At 35.2% G+C, this 21,428-nt stretch overlaps 1 protein-coding gene across 2 annotated transcripts in view; it reads left to right on the top strand.

Moving 5' to 3' along the window:
• LOC145252766 (uncharacterized) overlaps nt 1-21,428 on the top strand; it is a 380,616-nt gene that overhangs the window by 262,176 nt on the left and 97,012 nt on the right. For both annotated transcript variants that reach the window (XM_080112672.1, XM_080112673.1), the window contains one exon: nt 12,766-13,281. In XM_080112672.1, the coding sequence (XP_079968798.1) occupies nt 12,766-13,281 (516 nt within the window). The remainder of the gene's footprint in view (nt 1-12,765; nt 13,282-21,428) is intronic.

A 21,428-nucleotide genomic window follows, 5' to 3' on the forward strand; every position in this document is an offset into this window, starting at 1 on the left:
TTACCAAAAATTATACAGATAAAAATAGTCTTTATTTGCGCTTTTAACAACAAAATTAAAAAAAAAAGTTTTTATGTTATTTGAAATTTTATAAGAAGTAGATGTTACAAAATTATAAAAACAAGTTTCCTTTTTTATTTTAAAAATAAACTTTTTTTTTTCTGAATTTATATAATAAATATATGTTTATGAAAGTATAGAAATAAAATTATTGAAATCAAAATAAATAATTTATAGGCATGAAAGTAAAAAAAAAAGCGAATAAACTATTTGCATTGTCGCCGCTTCCTGTAGCGCTACACACCGTAAATAAGGAAGTACGTTAACTGACTATAACCGAATCATCATCGTTCAGGTAAAAAAAAAAAAAAAAAAAAGGAATAAAAAACAGTGTTAGTAATGGAATTAAAACGTGGAGTTTAATGAATGTTCCGTTGGCAGAGAAGGATAAACTGTTCATTTGTGAAGAAAGCAATTCAAACCAACTTAAAATTCATTAAAAGAATAACAATAATAAAGACTTTCGCTGGCGATGACTACTATTGACCGTAACCACTTATATACTCCTTTTGAAATTTTCTATCTCTATTTTTCTCGTTATGTACTGAATATTTGTTAATGAAACCTATATGAAATATGTTCCTTATTAAATTTTAAAGATTTTCTATTCTGAAAGAAGTTTTTTAAAAATTTTACTTAAAAAAATTTATTTTAAAGTTTTTTTGTTTTTTTTTAATTCAGATTTTCTCATTATTCAGACCTGTATTACAAAGAGGGGGTTGCAAAAAAAAAATGAGTTCTGGTTTGAGGAGAAATACAAACTGAAACAGAGAGAATATTCAGACCTGTAATAATACAAAGAGGGGTTGCAAACATGAGTTGTGGTGTGAGGAGAAATACAAACTGAAATAGAGAGAAGGAGAGTTTTAAAATATAATCTTAAAAAGATAAGATACAAGTTAGAAAAGCATTTCATCCAAGCCATGGAAATTGTTAAACAAAATGTTTTTACTATAGGCTTTAAAAATAAAGGTACACGATTCAATTTGAAATTTATTTATCTTCAAAGTGCACTTTTATAAATTTTACAAAGTAAGGTATAAAAATTTAATTTAAATTGAATCAAAACATTACCTTGGATTTATTTTATGTAATGTACATTTTGTTGCACTTAAAAACATTATCTTTCATCTAGCAATTAATGATATAGATATAAAATTTTCAATGATTTTTTTTTTAATTTTAAAGCCTATAGTAAAAACATTTTGTTTAACAATTTTCATGCCTTGGATGAAATTCTTTTCTAACTTGTATTAAATATTTACATACAGATCATGAAGGGAAGCCGGATTATTCATTTTCTTTTTTTCTTCACGGGCGTGTTCATTTTATTCAATCGGGAGTATTCAGTTTTTTTGTTGTTATTGCTGTTTTTTTTTTTTTTTTTTTTTTTTAATCAGGTGTATTCAATTTTAGGACGTTAAAAACAAACAAACTACTTTCACTTTCAGTACCTTTCCCCATATCTAAATGTTTCATTTTTTTTTTTTTTACACGGTGGTCACCACTTATCAAGGCCCGGAAGCCACTCAGGGATAAGGGTTATTGCAAGTACAGTACGTTAGTGTGGAGATTTAATAAAGTGTTTACTTAAGAGGGCGGTTCATTAAGAATTTGTTAACGTTGGACTTGAAGTCATCCAAGTTGTAGTCAGGTAGGAAGCAGGCAGACGGAACAGAGTTCCACAGGCGTGCAGTTCTAAGAAAGAAGCTTTGTTCATGGAATCTACGTTTTGATTTAGGCACAGATAAAGAGTGGGGGAAATTTTTCACTGTGGATTCAGCTAGACGGGTGTTTTTCGTGAAGGATTGGTGAGGGGGGACCAGAGATTGGAGTTCAGACGAGCACCTGCCATGGAAATAACGATAAAACAAGGATAGGCTCGCAACGTCTCTTCTGTGGGAGAGAGGTTGCAGAGTAGAGAAAAGGGCATTCCCCACTAAGCCACGAAGTCTATTTTGTACTCTGTCAGGGCAGGATAGGCTGTTTTTGGCAGCTCCTGCCCAGATATGGCAGCAGTATTCCATCCTTGTACGTACTTGGTTTTTATAGAGATAGAGAATTGCATCAGTAATGAGATATCTTCTGGAGCGGTAGAAGGATCCCACCATCTTTCCAGCGACCTTGGTAACAGATTTGATGTACGTGTTCCATTTCAGATCAGGAGTAAAGGATAAACCCAGAAGTTTGTAAAAACATGGGGCTTCTCCTAGACGAGAGCCATCCATTTCAATTGATGCCAGATGGGGATCAGAGCGTTGATGATGTAAAGATAGGAGTTTGGTTTTTGATGCATTAAATGTAACCAGCCACGTCTTCCCCCACTGAACCACGCGCTCGAGATCAGAGGAGAGAGAATCAGAGAGAGCTTTGTCATTTACAGCCTTTGATGTGTTGCTGTAGATGGTAGTGTCATCAGCATAGATGTCAACGAATGAATTAGGTATGTGTTTAGGGAGATCATTGAAGTAGATCAGGAAGAGAGTTGGGCCCAGGATTGACCCTTGAGGGACTCCAGCATTCATACTGCAGGTCTCTGATTTTTGTCCATCGACCACTACTCTTATGAGCCTATCAGAGAGAAATGATTTAATGATTGTGAAAACATTTCCAGTTATACCGTAGCTGGAAATCGTGTGAAGTAGGCCCTTATGCCATACCTTGTCGAAGGCCTTTGATATGTCAAGAGCAATTGCCCTAGAAAGGAAGCCTTTGTCAAGAGATTCACTAATCCTGTAAGATATAACTGTTAGCACATCTGCGGTAGATCTTGCAGAACGGGAACCATATTGTGTGTCACTAAGAAGGTTATCTCTGCTGAGGTGGTTGACTATTTCTCTATTTAATATGGATTCCAGCAAGTTACTCATAACACATAGGAGACTTATTCATTATTTTAATCTCAAATTATAAAAAAAACAAAAAAAAACTGTCAAGATGGAAATAAGCTGCAATCTAGGGTCTATCCTTGCCAATTTTTAACAAAAACATTCGACTCGCTACAACGACTATCAATAATCCTCATATATATATATATATATATATATACATATATTTATTTTTTATTTTTTTTTTATTACATTTTCACCCCAAACAAGGCACATTGCCACTTTGGTGTAGGGGGCTACTATCAGGGGAAACATCTACTGGGGTATTATGTAGGGGTTAGGGCAGCGAGATGTTGGTTCACGTTGCACTTGAACTTATGCATGTCAGTACAGTTGGGGAAGCAGTGACCTGGAATGGAATTCCAAAGTCTAGCAGTTCTGGGGAAGAAACTACTGGAGTAGAAAGATCTTTTACATCTAGGGATCTCTACAGTGTGGAGGTGGGATTTTGCAGCTTGTCGGGTCTGTCGAAGGTGTTTACGTCGTGGGGGCACAAGTGCTTGCAGTTCATCAGAGCATTCACCATTATAATACCTGTAGAACAGGCAAAGGGATGCAACGTTTCGACGATGGGACAGAGGCTGAAGCTTAGATGCCAGTTTAGGGCCTATCAGACTTGCGACTCTCTTTTGAACCCTGTCAAGGAGCGAGAGACTAGTAGCCGATGCACCAGCCCAAATATGACAGCAATATTCCATACATGGGCGAATAGTGGCCTTGTAGAGGTACAGGATACTTTCGGGTGTTAGAAGTTTTCTAGCACGGTAGAGAGAGCCCACCTTCCTCGCAGCGGCCCTGGCAATGCTCTCGATGTAATTGTTCCAACTCATGTTTCCTGTGAACGTTAGGCCAAGGAGCTTGAGAGACGTACTCTCAGATAAAGAGTCGTTGGCTATTGCTATAGGTGGTAGAGAAGGTTTCTTGTAATTATTGAATGAAACCAGTTTTGTCTTGGCGGCATTGAACGTGACCATCCATTTTTGTCCCCATTCCACTACTGATTGGAGGTCATCCTCTAGTGTTTCTGCCATTACTTTAGATATATGTTCATTTGTTTTCCTGTCATGCCTGCCATAGAGTGTGGTGTCATCAGCATATATACCCATCTCAGAGGCAATTTTGTCGGGGAGGACAATATATAAATATCAGGAACAGCAGAGGTCCAAGGATAGATTCCTGGGGCACTCCCGCATTTATATCATATTGTTTAGATGTACGACCGTCGAGGACAACCTGGATTTTTCTCTTATCTAAGAAGGATTTAATTATGTTAAGTATTCTACCAGTGATACCGTATGATCTAATCTTCCTGAGGAGACCCTCATGCCATACCCTGTCAAAAGCCTTAGATATATCTAGAGCTACCGCTCTAACACAATAACGATATATTATAAGTTTTTATTTCGGTTTGGATTCAAGCTAATGCACCCAAATCATATGGATATATATATATTTTTTATTTTCGAAATCACAACTTTATAATATATAAAAATCGATACAACATTAACTCTATAATAATATATACGAAATCTGCAAGAATTAAAATATCATATTTAAGTGTACTTTAGGACCGGTCTTTGCCGGGCGTTCGTGCTAGCTTTGATAAATACTTTTGCAATTTTAACAAAAAAGCTACAATAATATCAAAGCGTCTCCATTTACACTGAACATCTACTGAATGCGAACATCAAGATATTACGTATGAATGAGTCTTCTGTGGAATTTCCACAGGTTCCGCTAGTTTTATGCATTTATTTTCAGTATTTACTTCGACAGTGCTCAATACGTAAGTAGAGCTAGGTAGTAAGTTTTGAAAATATATGTAGCAATTTAGCTGCACAACGTTTTCTGCGTTACCTCGGCGTGAGGATTCGTGACGCTATTTTTTTTTTTTTTTCGATTTTTCTTTTGATCGTTCATGTGTTTAAATAAATAAAACAAAAATCAGTGCATGTTCCATACATATCACGAACATTTTCTATTCTTCGTCGAACCATCATCAGGTGCAAAAGCAAATGAACAAAAAAAGTTGGAGCAAAGAAAAGAATTTCAAAAGGTAGTTTGAAACTGGCGCGTGAAATCAGTTAGACGCCGGGAGAGAAAAAAAAATCTATCATTTTCGTCCCAGAGGCATATATGACTCCAATAAAAACATTTGACTTCAACTGTATTTATATAATGCTGACATACAAAACAGCTAACACAAAGAATCTGTTGTAGAAATGGACCCTGCTACAACAGTTCAGTTTATTGTAAGCCAAATGACTTGAGGCTCTCCTCATGACTCAAGAATAATATTATCACTGATAGCAATAACAAACAGGTTATATGTCGTAGTAACAAATCGTGTCATTAAAAATAGTGTCTCATAAAACTCAAAGCTGTTCTATTTTTCCTCTTTTCAAAAGAAATAATCTAAGACCAGCTTTAAAATCACTTAATACCAGCTGTTCAATGTGCTAAGTCAGTAGGCCAAAATGCCTGACTCCGCTTCCTGAAGTAAAAAAAAAAAAAATGTCCTTCTTCCGTGTGTAATAATTTATATACTACCAATGCCGCACGAAAATTTCGTGTTTGCTTTGTTAATCTAATATATAAAAGGTTATATGCCTGTCTGTCTGTCTGTCTCAGATGGTTGGATTTTTTTACGGACCGTTGTTTTATGGGTCTTTAGCTGGTTAAAATAGTGTTTAAGGTGTCAAAAATTGGTCAAAATTTAAAAAAAAAAATCGTTATACATTTTGTACATTCATATTAGTTTATTTTTAATTTTTAACATTTCCAGCTTTGAATGCTACAGTGGTAACATCTCCAGTTCCAGCTTTGAATACTACAGTTTTGCTTTCGGTTTCGATTCTAGCCGATGGCACCCATTTTTTTTTTTTTTTTTTTTTTTTTTTTTACTTTTGAAATCACAACTCTATAATAACATATACAAAATCTGGACAAATTAAAATATCATATTTAAGCTAGTCTACCTATACAAGTGTACACCTTTTGTCAAAAATGATGAATTGATGGATGGGAACGAAAATATATCATGCTTCACAACTGTTCATATTAATATTCATATAAAACTAGAGGAGCCTGTGGAAATTACACAACAGCTTCTATTGCCTTGCGATATTATTGTAGCCCTTTTGTTAAAACTGCAAAAGTATTTATATAAGTAATCTGATTAATGTAGTGTCAGAATATATCTGGTTATTACGGTTTATCTCCAATATCCTTATAGGAGACTGTGACATGGTTCCATTGTATGGACACCCGACACGAACGGAAACCCCACGATATCATCTTTAAACAGAAGATAGTATCCTTGGATTCTATCCAGAAGACTAAGAAGGTATATTGTAGTTTCACGTAAGATCAAAAAGCGATATCATTTTTTTTTTTTTTTTTTTTAATTTAATTTTTTTTTTTTTTTTTTACATTCCGTCTTCGGTGATCGGGAGATTCTATTTATTAAAAGGGGTATAGAAGGTGATAAAATGCTACAAACATTAAATTAGTGTCTCTATACACTAATTTAATGTCCGGGGTATGTTATCACTTTCTATCTTTCTTTTTAATAAATAGGTTCTGCCGATCGAATAATGTATAATATGGAAACCGTGACACGTACGTACGTTAATATGTAGATAATAACTCAGTCAGTGAAGTTAGAAGGAAACATGAAATAAGTAAGCAAACTTTTAAACCTGGAAAGTTTGAAAAAAAAAAAAGAAAAAAAGAAAAATGCATCAATCGGTATAGTAAAGAAAGAAAAAAAAACTCATTATGTGAATACTGACAGTTGTCTGACTTGCTATTTGCTTTCTTTCTTTGCCTAAATACTTGAAGTGGTTAACTGGTTTCGTCTGGCACGCTTTTTTTTTTTTTTTTTGCTTCATGGCAGGAGGCAAGTACATTTATGACATTTACGAATATATATGTATGTGTGTGTGTGTGTGTGTGTGTGTGTGAGGTGGGGGGGGGAAGCAAATAAACAAAAAAAAAACTGGAGGAAAGAAGATAATTTCGAAATGTAGTTTGAAACTGGCGCGTGAATTCAGTTAGACGCCGGGAGTACATTTTCATACTGTTCCGAGAAAAACGTTAACAATTTAAATTCTCGGATTCCAGAATTAGAGTCACGGGATGAAAATTGTATTCGGTTAGGCACTTTAAAATATTATTATGACTAGTTTCATAGGCAATTTTATTGAATAATTGAAAAATAGTTTGTTTGTTTTTTTTTTGTTTTTTTTTATTTGACGCACATATTTCAAATCAACTTAGTTTCGGCCATCTTTAGCCAGAGAAACTGTTTTTTTTTTTGTTTTTTTTTGTTAAGATCACATGTACTGATGAGACAATCACCAAAGTATTTCCCATATCATTGAATGATGATAAAAGAGAGACTATTAGGCATTCACGAGTAAAACTTGGTAGACAAATCAAAAATAAATTGAAGTTTATTAGTACCAAATATGGTTGGATTGCAGAAAGGGTTGTGAGTATTGTTAACGATGCCACGGGTGTAATTTTCTGGGATCACCCCTGTATATTATTATAGGTTCAAAATCATTTTTAATTTTTTTGCAGATTTTATATCCTGCCTATAATTGTTAATTAATCCAGTGCTAGATTCCGATAAACACATTCAGCCATTATTACTGGCATCACTTGGACACAAGTAAGTAACTGTGATATATAAAACAGAAATTATTTTTAAAAGCAAGTCAGAGGAACTTGGCTTACAAACGTGTGAAACTAGAGATATTTATTTACCTATACTTATTCAGTACAACTTCTGGCTTCCGTTTACACTACTTTTCTAAGTGAAAAATTTGCCGACAATGACACACTTGCTGTTGAGCTGATGTAACGAGGCCTTGTATGTCTGGCCCGTCTTGTTAGTAACGATATTCGCTTTGCTGTGTCCAAGACGGACCAGACATACGAGGCCTCGTCACATCAGCTCAAAAGCAAGTATGTCATTTTCGGCAAATTTTTCATTTTGATTTATAATTTTAAAGTACCTAAATAGACAGCATAAAATAAAATCGGCATTTTTTTTTTTTTTTTTTTTTTTTTTGCAGGGGAGGTGGGCACGAGTGTTGGGATACTTGGTCAGGGGAGCTACAGGTCATCAAAGCTCGAAAAACAATGATCTTTTAGTTGCTGATCAACTGTTTAACTAGCACCAATAAAACTTCTCATGAAGGAAAGGCATAAGAAAGACGTTCGCTTTCTTAAAGGCTTTATTGGGGAGAATCTACTTATGGAGAGAGAGACTAATAACTAATAATTATTTCATTATTAAATTAGGGTTTCTAACTTGAGAAATGGGAAAAGCAGATGGACAGAGACCTCAGTAGCATTTAGCCTTAGATTATTTCTACATTATTGGACGTGTCTAATTCACATACTTCCAATGGAGAGACTGGTGTGAAAACCTTTGCTTCTCTCGTTTGAAAACGTCACGTCATGTCTATCATGATCGTTTGACATTGTTTTACATATAGAATTTGTCCTCTTGCACCCTTGCCTTATTATAAAGTTCTATTGGCGGGCAGTTCTAAAAAAGAAACTTTGTTCATGGAATTTGTGTTTAGATTTAAGCACAGATAGAAGTGAGGAGAAATTGTTGATAGACGAGTGGTCGTTGTGAAAGATTTGCAAGAAGGGTACCATAGATTGAAGCTCAGTCAAGCATATGCCATGAAACTAACGATAGAGCAGAGTTAGACTCGCAACGTCTCTTCTGTGAGAAGGGGGTTGCAGAAAGAAGGAAAGCACATCACCTACTAAGTTTTGAAACTGGGTTAGAACCTTGTCAAGGTAGAATAGGGTGCTCCGAGCAGTTTCTATCCAGATGTGGCAACATTACTACATCTTAGGATGAATTTTTCTCTTGTACACATATAGGATTGGGTCGAGAGTGTTAAACTTCTGGAGTGGTAGAATGATGCAACCATTTTTCTAGCAGCCTTAGCAACAGATTTGATGTAAGTCTTCCATTTTAAGGTCAGGAATAAAGGTCAACTCCAGGAGCTTGTCAAAGCAAGCTGTTTCTTGAAACGATAGTCATTCATATCAATTAGAGCCAAGTGTGAATCAGAGCGTTGGTGGTGAAAAGATAGAAGCTTGGTTCTAGATGCATTAAAAAAATAACATTGAAACAAATAATTCGAGATTTTTAACCTTCCGCTTGACTGAACAAACAATATACTGATAATAATTCTTTACTTTAATTCAATATACTGACAATAATTTTTTTACTTTGAAGAAAAGAACCTTTTTTTTCTAATTAAAAATGGATTAAAAAATATTTGAGACTCGTTCACTAATATATTTTTACTTTCATCTTTCATAATTTTTTTTCTACATTTATATTTCTTTTATTTTAGACAATCGAACTATTTTAGATCTATGCGGAGAGCCAAAAAATGTTTGTGATTTTGTATCCCTACGCTAAACTTATTTAAGTAGGCTAAAAAGGCAAAATATTTTCATTTGATTGGTAGCCGTATGGTTAAAGTGTTCGCCTTCAGTTCTAATATTTTATGTCATCATCAAATTTCATACTAGACAATTTTTTAGGAGAAGGAATAGAAGGGGGTTGTTATGGCGTTCCAATTATATCCTAGCCATTATCGATCATCAGAAACGTGAATAATTTTTTTATAAAAACTAGATGAAAAATATTTACGTGTTTGCTAAGATAGTCGACAGACAGATTTTTTAATATGTCGTTTTAAGCAAAAACAATATTACGTACTTAATTGTCATGTCGAAAATAGTAATATATTCCAAATTTACGAAAAATAATAGTAGAAAGTTATTCATAGTTGAAAGTAAAATTGTATTTTTCTTAGATGTTATAAAAATAGTCGGTGAAGAGTTCATACACAGGGGACATAACTCGAATGAATATTTTAGATTATTTGTTTATGGCGACCAACATTTTAGTGTTATATCGATAGACTTTTTTTTTTTTTTTTACTAAAAACACATTAGTTGTTCTATTCGATGAATTTTCGTAATTTTTGGATATATTACTATTATTGACATGACAATTAGATAGGTAATATTGTTTTTGCTTAAAACGATATATTTTTTTTAAAAAATCGATCCGTCGACTTTATCTTAACAAGCACCAATATTTAATAGGTATTTTTAATTTATAATCTTGGCTATAAAAGCAGCTCTTTGCGAGGTTTCCACCAATGCTGAGTTTGCCTTGGGACATCTACGTTACTATCTGACAAATCTATTGACCCAGTCAAACTCCCCGTCCAGCATGGCCTCCGCCTAAGAGTCGAGCAGCAAATCCAAAGCTGAGAAACCCGACATAGACAAGTACTTCAACTAGTATTATAATAATTAAAAAAAAATTGTTCTAAATTAGATTGAGTATGTACCAGTTTTGTTTCTTTGTACAAGGGAGACACTGCTTATCAAGGCCTGAAAACCACTCAAGGATAAAGGTGGTAACTGAGACGACAGCTTAGTGATCCTCGGTGGTGGAAGTTGGGTATAATTTGATTATTTAACGACGCGAGACATCAGAAACTTGTTTACATTGGACTTGAAAACAACCATGTAGTAGTCAGTTGGAAATCATGCCAGTAGAACTGAGTTTCACAGGCGGGCAGTTCTAGGAAAGAAATTTTATTCGTGAAATCTGCGTTCAGATTTAGGTATAGATAAAGAGTAGGGAGAAATTGTTAGGATTGATTGTAACTAAACAGGAGCTTTTTGTAAAAGTTTGGTGTGGAGGGGCCCATAAATTGGAGCTCAGACGAGCACTTGCTATGAAGATAACGATAGAGCAGAGACGGCTCACTGTGGGAAAGAGGTTGCAGAGAGGAGAAAAGGGCTTCACCCTCCGGGCTTCAAAGCCTGTTCTGGTAGGATAAGATGCTCTGAGCAGCTCCTGCCCACATGTGGCAACAGTACTCATTTTAGGGTACATTTAGTTCTTATACATGTAGAGGATTCCCTCGTGAGTGAGATACCTTTTGGAGCAGTAGAATGATGCAACCATTTTTCCAGCAATCTTGGCAATAGATTTGATGTAAGTCTTCCATTTTAGGTCAGGGGTGAAGGTAAGTCCTAGAAGCTTGCTGAAGCAGGGTGCTTCATTGAGATAAGAGCCATCCATATCACTTTAGGCCAAGTTGAGCTTAGGGCGTTGGTGGTGAAAAGGTAGGAGCTAAAAAGTTTTTATACATACGTGCGGGAGGGGGGGTCTGTATTATTTGGATTCATCAGACTACTGTTCTCATCTTGAGTGTGATTTTCACAACGTTTTGTTCAATGTAACCTGAGGTGTATCTCGTCGAACTCGGGAATTTGGATGGAATTTTGAACAGAACTCTTTATTTTATTTACTTCACGGGGTAGCATGTTCTTGTTCCATCAGCCATGACTGGATAAAGGTCCTAAGTAATTTGCAATTGTATTTTTTGGCCGCCCACATTGAGAATTGAACCTTCAACCTTCAGTGGTTAGAGTACTTCGAAAAATCAATTATAAAAGTGATATTCTCCTGAAGGTTGAATATTCAGTCTTCAGTGTAGGCAATTGAAAAATACAATTGCGAGTTATTTACGACCTCTATTATTTATATTATGTACGACCGCTATCCAGTCATGGCTGACGGAACAAGAGCATGCTACCCCCATGAAGTAAATAAAGGGTTACGGTTGAAATTCAGTCCAAATTCCCGAGTTCAACAGAAACATTCTCGAGTTTAATAAGATACACCTGAAGAAGGTCGAAGGTTACATCGACCATAGCGTTGTGAAAATGACACTCAAGATGAGAAAAAATAATACGAATACCCAATCAGCATCTAAAATATTCAGAAATGTGTTGGGGGTGTTTACACGTGCTGTTTTTTTTTTTTTGTTTGTTTGTTTGTTTTTTTTTGTTGTTTTTTTACACGCTTTCTGCCTCTTTTTATGAGTGGCCACCGATCATCTCAGCTGTTTTATTAAGATGACTAAAACGCTTTTTATGGGGAAAGACAAAAGAAGACGTTTGCTGAGAGTTTTTATATATGGTTATATTTGGAAAAAATTTACCCAGGAGAAAGAGCGATTAATGTTATCTTAACTAGTTATTTACTTCTTAAACTTAACTTTCTAACTTAACGTAATAAGTGACAGACAGAGACATTCGCTGAGGTTATCTGTTTTCTACATAATTGGTGGTAGCGAGTTCACACAGTTTCTATAGAGAGACGGTTCTGAAAACCTTTTCTCTCCACTCGAAAACGTAACGTCGTTATCCTCTCTCTCTCTCTCTCTCTCTCTCTCTCTCTCTCTCTCTCTCTCTCTCTCTCTCTCTCTCTGTTTTGTCTATGGTGTTTGACATCTGTCCCCTGCCTCAACTTTACGTCACCCATCTTTCATTCAACCATGGGAATGATTCTGCTTTACAGATCTGGATTATCATGCACTCAGTGTGACCTTTGTAAGAATTCACACTAGCTAACTTAATCGCCATTAACATTGATATATGTAATAGGAGTTGAGGCTGGCTAAGTGGTTAACGACACGGACTGGTAACTTGTGTGTACCGAGTTTGAATCCCGTTTATTTTGCAGGAACATTTTCACTTAGGATGTTGGCAACCTTCACATGGTATCTCCAGTAAGATGTATTTCTAGGAAGAATTCTAATTAGAAAAACATCAGGCAAACTAATGCCAACAATAGAATCGTCTGATTCATACGAAATGTATGAATTAATTAATTCAATTCAAAATACATTTTTTTTTTTTTTTTTTGCTATTTAATATTTATTTTTTCTTCTCTCTTCAGGTCCAAATCAAAAATGAAAAAGTCTTCAACCCAGAACAGCCACAATTATTTGGCATTTCCTTTGAAGTTTTTCTTCTCGTCTCTAGTCATTTCTTGTATCGCTGCTTTTTGCAGCAAATTCCTGGTGTTTGATTTCTGGGTGACGAAGCACAATTTCAGGAGTGATGCAGAAGCCAATGGTTGGCACCGAGGCACCAAAGAAGCTGAAACTCGATTCAACATTCCACACTGTGATATCGAGAAGAGATCAATATTGGACGTTACCAGCGAGGAATTTGAGCAGGAGTACAAGCTGAAGAAACCCTTGATTTTCACTTTTCCAAATGGGGCACAAGACTGGACTAATTCCAGCAAGTGGTCACGTTGGTCACTCAAGAAAAAATATGGACAGTGGTTTGTTCAAACTGGGAACGCCCTGGAGATTGTACGACACGGAGGAAATGGAAATTTAAAAACGTATTTTCAAACTTTTGTCGATGACGTTATGAATCAAACAAATTCACGCGGAGAACCATTGTGAGTTTTATTTTTATTATCATATATTGTTAGTATCATTTTTTATCTATGTTATGTTTCTCTTTGTCTGTCTGTCTGTCTGTCTTGTCTGTCCATTCCATTTTTCCTCAAAAACTACTGGGCCCAGTTGACTGTAATTTCCTATGTTCCTTTGTTATGATAAAGTGAAGTGAACTAAGTGTTATCGTATCTGTTTGATACCACATTGACTGTAGAAGTTTTCTCGGTAACTAGTGAACCAATCTAGATGAAATTTTGTATGAACCAGTATTATGATAAGGTGCAGCGAACTAAGTGTTAGAGTATGTATTTATTTGCTTCCCCACTGAGCAAATTAGGCCGTTTTCTAATGTGGAAAGAGAGGGAGGGGAGGGAAAGGGGGGCAGCTCCCGAGAGGTGGGAAATGGGAGCTGGATAGTAACTATTGGTCTGTAGGGTGATCCCTACATTGACCAAGGTCTGATATGTGGAGTTACCCCCACATATGGTCTTTGCTTGCAGTATCTGCCGGACAAGATACTACACTTTGATCTTGTCGCTCGGGCCACAAAGGGCCGGGCGGGATGCACAGTTAGGGATTAATATTAATGCAAAAATGAGCACAAATTTAACGATATAAATATTTGTTTCTTTTTTTTTAGTCGGTGTCTATTTAACCCATAGTTGGGACCCTAACAGTTGCTACCAGTCCGGGTCAGAGTGAATCTGCGAGCAATGGCAATTAAAGAGTGGCTCCACACTCCCCAAAGCCCACAAGCTGGGGCCTCACCACTGGATATAGTTTAAGATCATATCCAGGACCCTTTCACTTGAGATGTCTCTAGATGACAGAAGATTTTCTACTATGATAGCTTATTTCATCGAACCGCTCGCTTTTTGAATTTATTTTCTGTTGCTTGTTATCTTGACTGTAACAATGTGCAGAAATTTAAATGCAAACTTCTTGCTTCTCAACTCCCACCAAGCCTATCCCTTTATAAATTTGGTTCCATTCACTCTAGCACCGTTAAGCTTCAGTAGTAATGTGCTTCGTTTGAAGTAAACAAAAAAAAAAATATATATATATATATAAACGGCTATATGTCGGTCTGTCTGCCGGTCTATCTGTCGGTCTGTCTGTCTCCATATTTTTAAACTCTATCTCCTCCGAAACTAAAAATTGCAGAGTGGCGCTAGAGGGCTCAAATGATTAAATTTTTTACAGGCTGTTCTTTTATGGGTCTTTAGCCGGTTAAAATAGTTTTTCAGGGGTCAAAAATGGGTCAAAATTGAAAAAGTCGTTAAATAGTTTGTACATTTTGTACATTCATCTTAATTTATTTTTTATTTTTAACTTTTAATCGTTTTATATGCGTGTTACATTGGTACAGTGGTAACGTTACCAGCTTTGGATGCCACAGTTTCGGTTTCGATTCTTGCTGATAGCACCTAAATGCTTCTTTTTTTTTTTTTTTTTTTACTCTTGAAATCACAATTCTGTAATAATATATACAAAATCTGGACAAATTAAAATATCATATTTAAACGTATTTTATGTACGGGCAAAGCCGGGCGCTGCTCCGCTAGTGAAAATAAATATGAAGTGAAAATGATTATAAAAAATAATGGTTTCCACATTCGCGTCTCCCCCACCCCCCTTCGCTAGTATATATATATATTTAAAATTTAAATCACCTAAGAGATATTCCCTCTGCTTAGAGAGAAGGCCACCTTAACCAAACGTGAGTAGTCTACAAGATCTTTAAATGGAATGTTGAGTGAGCACGACTCAGGATTGAAAATGAGTTCGTGCTGAAGTTCACGTTCGATTGAGGAGGCCTTCTCTCTGTAAGCAGAGGGAATGTCTCTTAGGTTTGAGTGTTATTAACCTCTAGGATCTTCGAAAAATATCATAACGTTACTTTATTTTAATTTTTCCCCCTCTTTATTTTTCACCAATTAATCAACGTAACTTATTTTATTAAAATACACATGTAAATGTATATATTTTCGATTTTCCTTTTTTAAATCCATCGGTACAGCTTTGAGAAAGCAATGGCTAAACCGGTCAGCTGATTTCCCATTATTTTTCTTTCCCCTTCTTAGCCCCCTTTTCTTTCTTTCTTTTTTTTTTTTTAACGTGTTGAACACATTTTACTTTTAATCATGAATATAAACGTCTTCCTTTCATGATTGCAACACACACACACACACACACATACATACATATATATATATATATATATATATATATATATATATATATATATATATATATATATATATATATGAGAGAGAGAAACTAGAAGAATATCCATCTAAGACGAGTAAAATTAATTCGCAAATAAAAGTTTTGCACCACTTTTATGTTCCCTTCAAAAAGATTCAAATCAACATATACGTGTTACAAAACCTTATTTCTAGAATCCTTATTCCAGTTTTGATTCAAATCCATTGCATGATATTCATTCTAGTAAAATGTCTAAAAGTTAATGCTTAAGCTTAAGGTATAATCACATTGAATCATCATGTACGACATAATCACGTTGACACACCGATTTCCATTAGATCACCAAAGTTAAGCAACGTTGAGCTTTGTCAGTATAAAAAATGGGTGAACATTTGGGAATTCCAGGTGCTGTGTGTGCTCTCCGCTTATCTTGGCATTGTTTCTAGTCGTTTAGCACTTCCCCTTGCCACTGGACTCAAGTAGTGCCGATTTAGGAAAGGTTGCAGATTGCACAACTCTTGCCTCACAATTACTCATGCAGTTTTATTTTATTATCATATATTGTTAGTTAAGTCATCTTGCTTAATTGGTATAATTAACTATGGATAAAATTGGTATAATTAACTATGGATAAAATTGGTATAATTAACTATGGATAAAATTAGTATAATTAACTATGGATAAAATTGGTATAATTAACTATGGATAAAATTGGTATAATTAACTATGGATAAAATTGGTATAATTAACTATGGATAAAATTGGTATAATTAACTATGGATAAAATTAGTATAATTAACTATGGATAAAATTGGTATAATTAACTATGGATAAAATTGGTATAATTAACTATGGATAAAATTAGTATAATTAACTATGGATAAAATTAGTATAATTAACTATGGATAAAATTGGTATAATTAACTATGGATAAAATTGGTATAATTAACTATGGATAAAATTGGTATAATTAACTATGGATAAAATTAGTATAATTAACTATGGATAAAATTGGTATAATTAACTATGGATAAAATTAGTATAATTAACTATGGATAAAATTGGTATAATTAACTATGGATAAAATTGGTATAATTAACTATGGATAAAATTGGTATAATTAACTATGGATAAAATTGGTATAATTAACTATGGATAAAATTTAATGCATTTACTTACATCTAAGTATTTAATAAATAAATTAATAAATTTGGGAAACTGAAATTCAAGCCGAAAGTTATATTACTGATGGGGTTTATTTTATATCAGGAACCTAATCTGACTAGATACCGTTTACTGTCGACTTTGAGTCGGACATTCTTTTGGTTTGCAACCTAACTTTATATAAATACTAGCATGGGTGCCCGGCGTTGCCCGGGTGTTTAGAGGTGTATGCTGAGCAAAAAAAAAAAGGGGGGGTAATTTTTTAAACTTTGACCCCTATTATGACCCCTGAAAATTTATTGTTTTGGCCTCAAATCAAGTTATTACGTTAGATCCATGTCCACGGAACCTATATCTAAAATTTCAAGGGTGTAGACCCAAAATTGTTGGAGGAGTTTGGTAGAGTTCTTAAAGGTAAAATCGTTGAAATTTGACCCCTTAACAGCCAAATTTCTGGCTGACACCCGTCACATCGATTTTCCCAAATCTCAGTACCCAGTATTTCAAATTTCGAGTCTATAGACTAAAAATTGACAGAGTTATTGCGTAGGGAAATGTACACAGACAGACAGACACACACACAGACAGACACACACACAGACAGACAGACAGACACGTTCACTTTTATAGATATATAGATTTGCAAGTTTAATAAATAGAGCTGTTCTTGATTCATGAAAAATTCTCTCTGTACCAATATTCCAAGAAGGAATGGCATGCATGCAGATCCTAAAAATCAGAATTCTTGGTTTTATTTATGAAGACCAGTAAATAAAAAAAATTCTAACTTATCCAGTTTCAAAGCAAACCCTTTGAAGCCGGCAGGAGTTACCCTCTTAAAAGTCAGTGTAACACTAAACCCTCATCATCCGTTGAGGCTGAGTCAGCCTCTTCAACTACATCAGCAGCTCCCATCACCTCTGGTCATTTATCATTACAAACTTCCCCACCCTTTAACTGAATGTTTGCTCTATGGTGTTAATGGTCTTAATTTCATAGCATAATATCATGCTACGTGTTGAAATCAAATTTGTATATAATCTTTAGTTCCGTTTTATAAAGTGTTGTCATACGAGAAAGCGTGTGTGGTCATCTATAAAGTTTCTGAGGGACCCGTGGCACAGTATATAAAGTACTTAGCAAAATTCAGTTGTAAGTTAAAATTTTTTTGGTGGTTGAAGGTTCAATTCTCAATGTGGCCGACACTCAAAAATACAATTGCGAATTACTTAGGACTTCTACTCAGTTTTTGCTAACAGAACCCCCTGTGTATTAAATTAAATAAGATGACTTTATTTGAAATAACACGAAAAGACAATAGATGAAATGGTTGGCATGACGTTTACTACGTCTTCTTAACAGATTTTGTGTCAAATTCTTGACATCATTAGGCATCATGAATTCCCTCCTGAGAATTAATTACTGGGCAGGTATGTTTGGCAGAGGAATTAAATGCTGTATGAAATAAGCAAAGATTACTTGTTTTTATAAATATATAAATTTATTTATTTCAATTTGAAGAATCGTTTAAAGAGCTCAATAATTGAACTGACCTGTGACTGTCTGCGACGAGTCGCACGTTCAAACTTTTTGTGACCGACCATTGATCTGCCTTTAATGGTCTCCTGATATCAAATCTTCTCCTGTGTCGTGACGAAACAAGAGTGAAAGATAAAGAAAGCGGAAGAGAAAGAGGTGTGTGTACTTGTGAACGAGAAATAAAGATTATATATATATATATATATATATATAAGCTGTGTGTGTGTGTGTGTGTGTGTGTGTGTGTGTGTGTGTGTGTGTGTGTGTGGTCACGAATAGGCTCCTATATGGTTGACTATTTTAAAAAACTGATTACATATAATGATAGAAGATGTATCGAGACACAGGAATGCGTATGTTTGATCTGGCAGAACGGTGGTTTATTAAAATTGTGAGGTGTGCGTTCGCACCTGGTCCACAAAGTATGGAAATAAAAAAATTTTAAAATTAAAAAAAAAACGTTTACAAGTGTTTTTGATATAGATGTACATAAGAATACTTTGATAAGTACGTTTTAACTTAAATAGGGATGGTATAATAAAATTGTGGGGTCTGCGTTCGTGCCTGGCCTCCATAGAATGGAAATAGGCACAAACTTTAATAAAGACTTTTCATATCTATCTGCGTAAGTATACTTTGATAATTATGTTTCAGTTTGAAGAAATATGGTATAATTAAATTATGGGGTGTTCGTTCGCACCTCACCTCCATAGAATGGAAATATGTCACAAAGTTTAACAAGGTTTTTTAATATAGATCCACAGAATATTGTGATAAGTGTTTCAGTTGAACAGATATGGTATAATAAATTATGGGGTTTATCTATTTTATTTTTACTTTCATCATATTTTGCTTTGGTTTGATTTTGATACCCCCAAATTCAACCCAAATTTACAACCCTTCGTTTTCATAACCTATCATACTTTCATAAATTCATAAATCAGAGTCCATTTTTTGTAGGCTGTTTTTGAACCCAGTCAACGACAGGTACTTTTGCTAGTGTGTGTGTATATATATATATATATATATATATATATATATATTATTATTATTATTATTATTATTATTATTATTGCATTTACAGAGTCTACTTGTCAGCTAACTTTATTTGATCTTTCGACAACACTAGGCAACATCCATTGCTTTGACACAGCTAGGATTTTATAAACATCAAATAAAGTTAAGCTCAATTTGATTAACAACACGCTTTGAAGCTGCCATGTTTAAAAAAAATGTGATTTAAATTATGCCTAAGGTTGGATTAAGCTTTTTAAATGTCGGGGTTTCAAGTTCCCCAGAATGGGCCCTTATCAATAGCTCTTTACATATGAAAGGTATTCGGCAGAGTCTGGCACAAATAATATTTGCTCCACGAGTTTGTTAGGTATGGAATATCTGAAAACGTCCTCTCAACCACTGAATCGTTTCTCTTTGATAGGTCTATAAGAGTAATTGTTGAGAGGAAAATGTCCGAAGCACATAGCATCAATGCCGGCATGATCCTAGGATCCATTTTAGGCCTAACCCTCTTCTCGATCTCTATAAATGATCTTCTTAATTGTATTCTGAGATCGTTTGTTGGCATTTAAGCAGATAACAAAACTATTTATGGCAACACTTTGAAGAGCTTCAAAGATCAAGATCTTCCTTTCTCTCTCTGTCTCTGTCTCTCTCTCTGTCTCTCTCTCTCTCTGTCTCTCTCTGTCTCTCTCTGTCTCTCTCTCTCTCTCTCTCTCTCTCTCTCTCTCTCTCTCTCTCTCTCCTCTCTCTCTCTCTCTCTCTCTCTGTTCTGACTAGGAGCATCCGTTGCGCCGTAAATCCATGTGGACAATTCTAGTACGAATTTTGAGAACCTTAAGCCTATTCTTGCTTTAGATGTGTAGTGTTACTGCTTATTACTCCCCTCTCTCTCTCTCTCTCTCTCTCTCTCTCTCTCTCTCTCTCTCTCTCTCTCTCTCTCTCTCTCTCTCTCTCTATGTCTCTCCTCCCACCCCACCCACACACACACTTTTTCCTCTCTACTTCTTTCACTTCCTCTTCCTTTTTAAGTTGTGGTTTGATATGTTTTGTTTGTCTCATACTTCCAAACTAATTCACGGTGGAAGAGTATTAGTAATTCTATCACCTTATAACATTTTATGTGAATACATGAAATAATCGCGCGCGCGCGCACATACACACACACACACACACACACACACCTGTTTAGGAAATTGGTTGGGGCCGTGGCTGCCCCCACGTTGAGAAATTTATCTCGATTTCAGCCTTCATTGCCATTGGCCACTCACATCTCTGAACTAACAAAATAGCCACCCCCCTCCTCCCTCTCTCGCATAGTAAGATGACGCCCCGCAAGGTTCACATTTTCTAGAATATAAAATGTTCAATCAACATTTTTTGATAGAGACTGATTTGCTTCAAAAAAAAAAAAAAAAAAGACTCCGTTTCTATAGATGAAAGGCAGTCGGCATGTACGCTGAAAATATCAAATCAAAAAAAATAAACTGTCAAGAAAATCGCTCTTTGGTAGACATTGAGATCTTCCCGAAAAGGTTCTACGAATTGCACATATTTGCCTCCTAATAACATTGTCAACTAAAAGTTTCCTCGCTTTAAAAAGGAAGAACGGGAGAGTTTGGTTTCACTATTATACAAAACTAGAGGAATACACGCCGCAGGACAAGTAAAATTAATTCTCCGAACAGAACAGCTTTCTAACACTTACCTCAACAAAAACAAGCTTCTTGGTGATAAACAATACGGATTTCGTCTTGCAAGATCTACAACTGACTAGCTGACTGTGATTTGACACCAGATCAGTAAATCTATCAATGGGGCGCTTTGTTTTTATGGCAATAGTTCTTGGCATATCAAAGACATTCAAGAGGGACCGGCACAAAGTTTTGATTGACAATACACTCTGAAGTCGCCATATTTATAATGATGCGATTTAAATTATGCCTAACGTAAGTATAAGGGTTGTAAACCTGGGGAACTCATGCTCCCTAAAAAGGGGTCTTTATAGTTGAACCACAAGAATAATAGCTATTGACAGATCAAAGACATTCGGCAGTCTGACACAAAGGTTTTTCTCCACAAGTTTGTTAGCTATGGAATATCTGGAAACGTCCTCTCAACCGTTGAATCGTTTCTCTTTGATAGGTCTATAAGAGTCATTGTTGAGAGGAAAAGGTCCCGAAGCACATAGCATCAATGCTGGCGTGACCGTAGGATG

The sequence above is a fragment of the Euprymna scolopes genome, chromosome 29, assembly GCF_053919585.1.
Source record: "Euprymna scolopes isolate OS-2025 chromosome 29, ASM5391958v1, whole genome shotgun sequence".
Lineage (NCBI taxonomy): Eukaryota > Metazoa > Mollusca > Cephalopoda > Sepiida > Sepiolidae > Euprymna > Euprymna scolopes.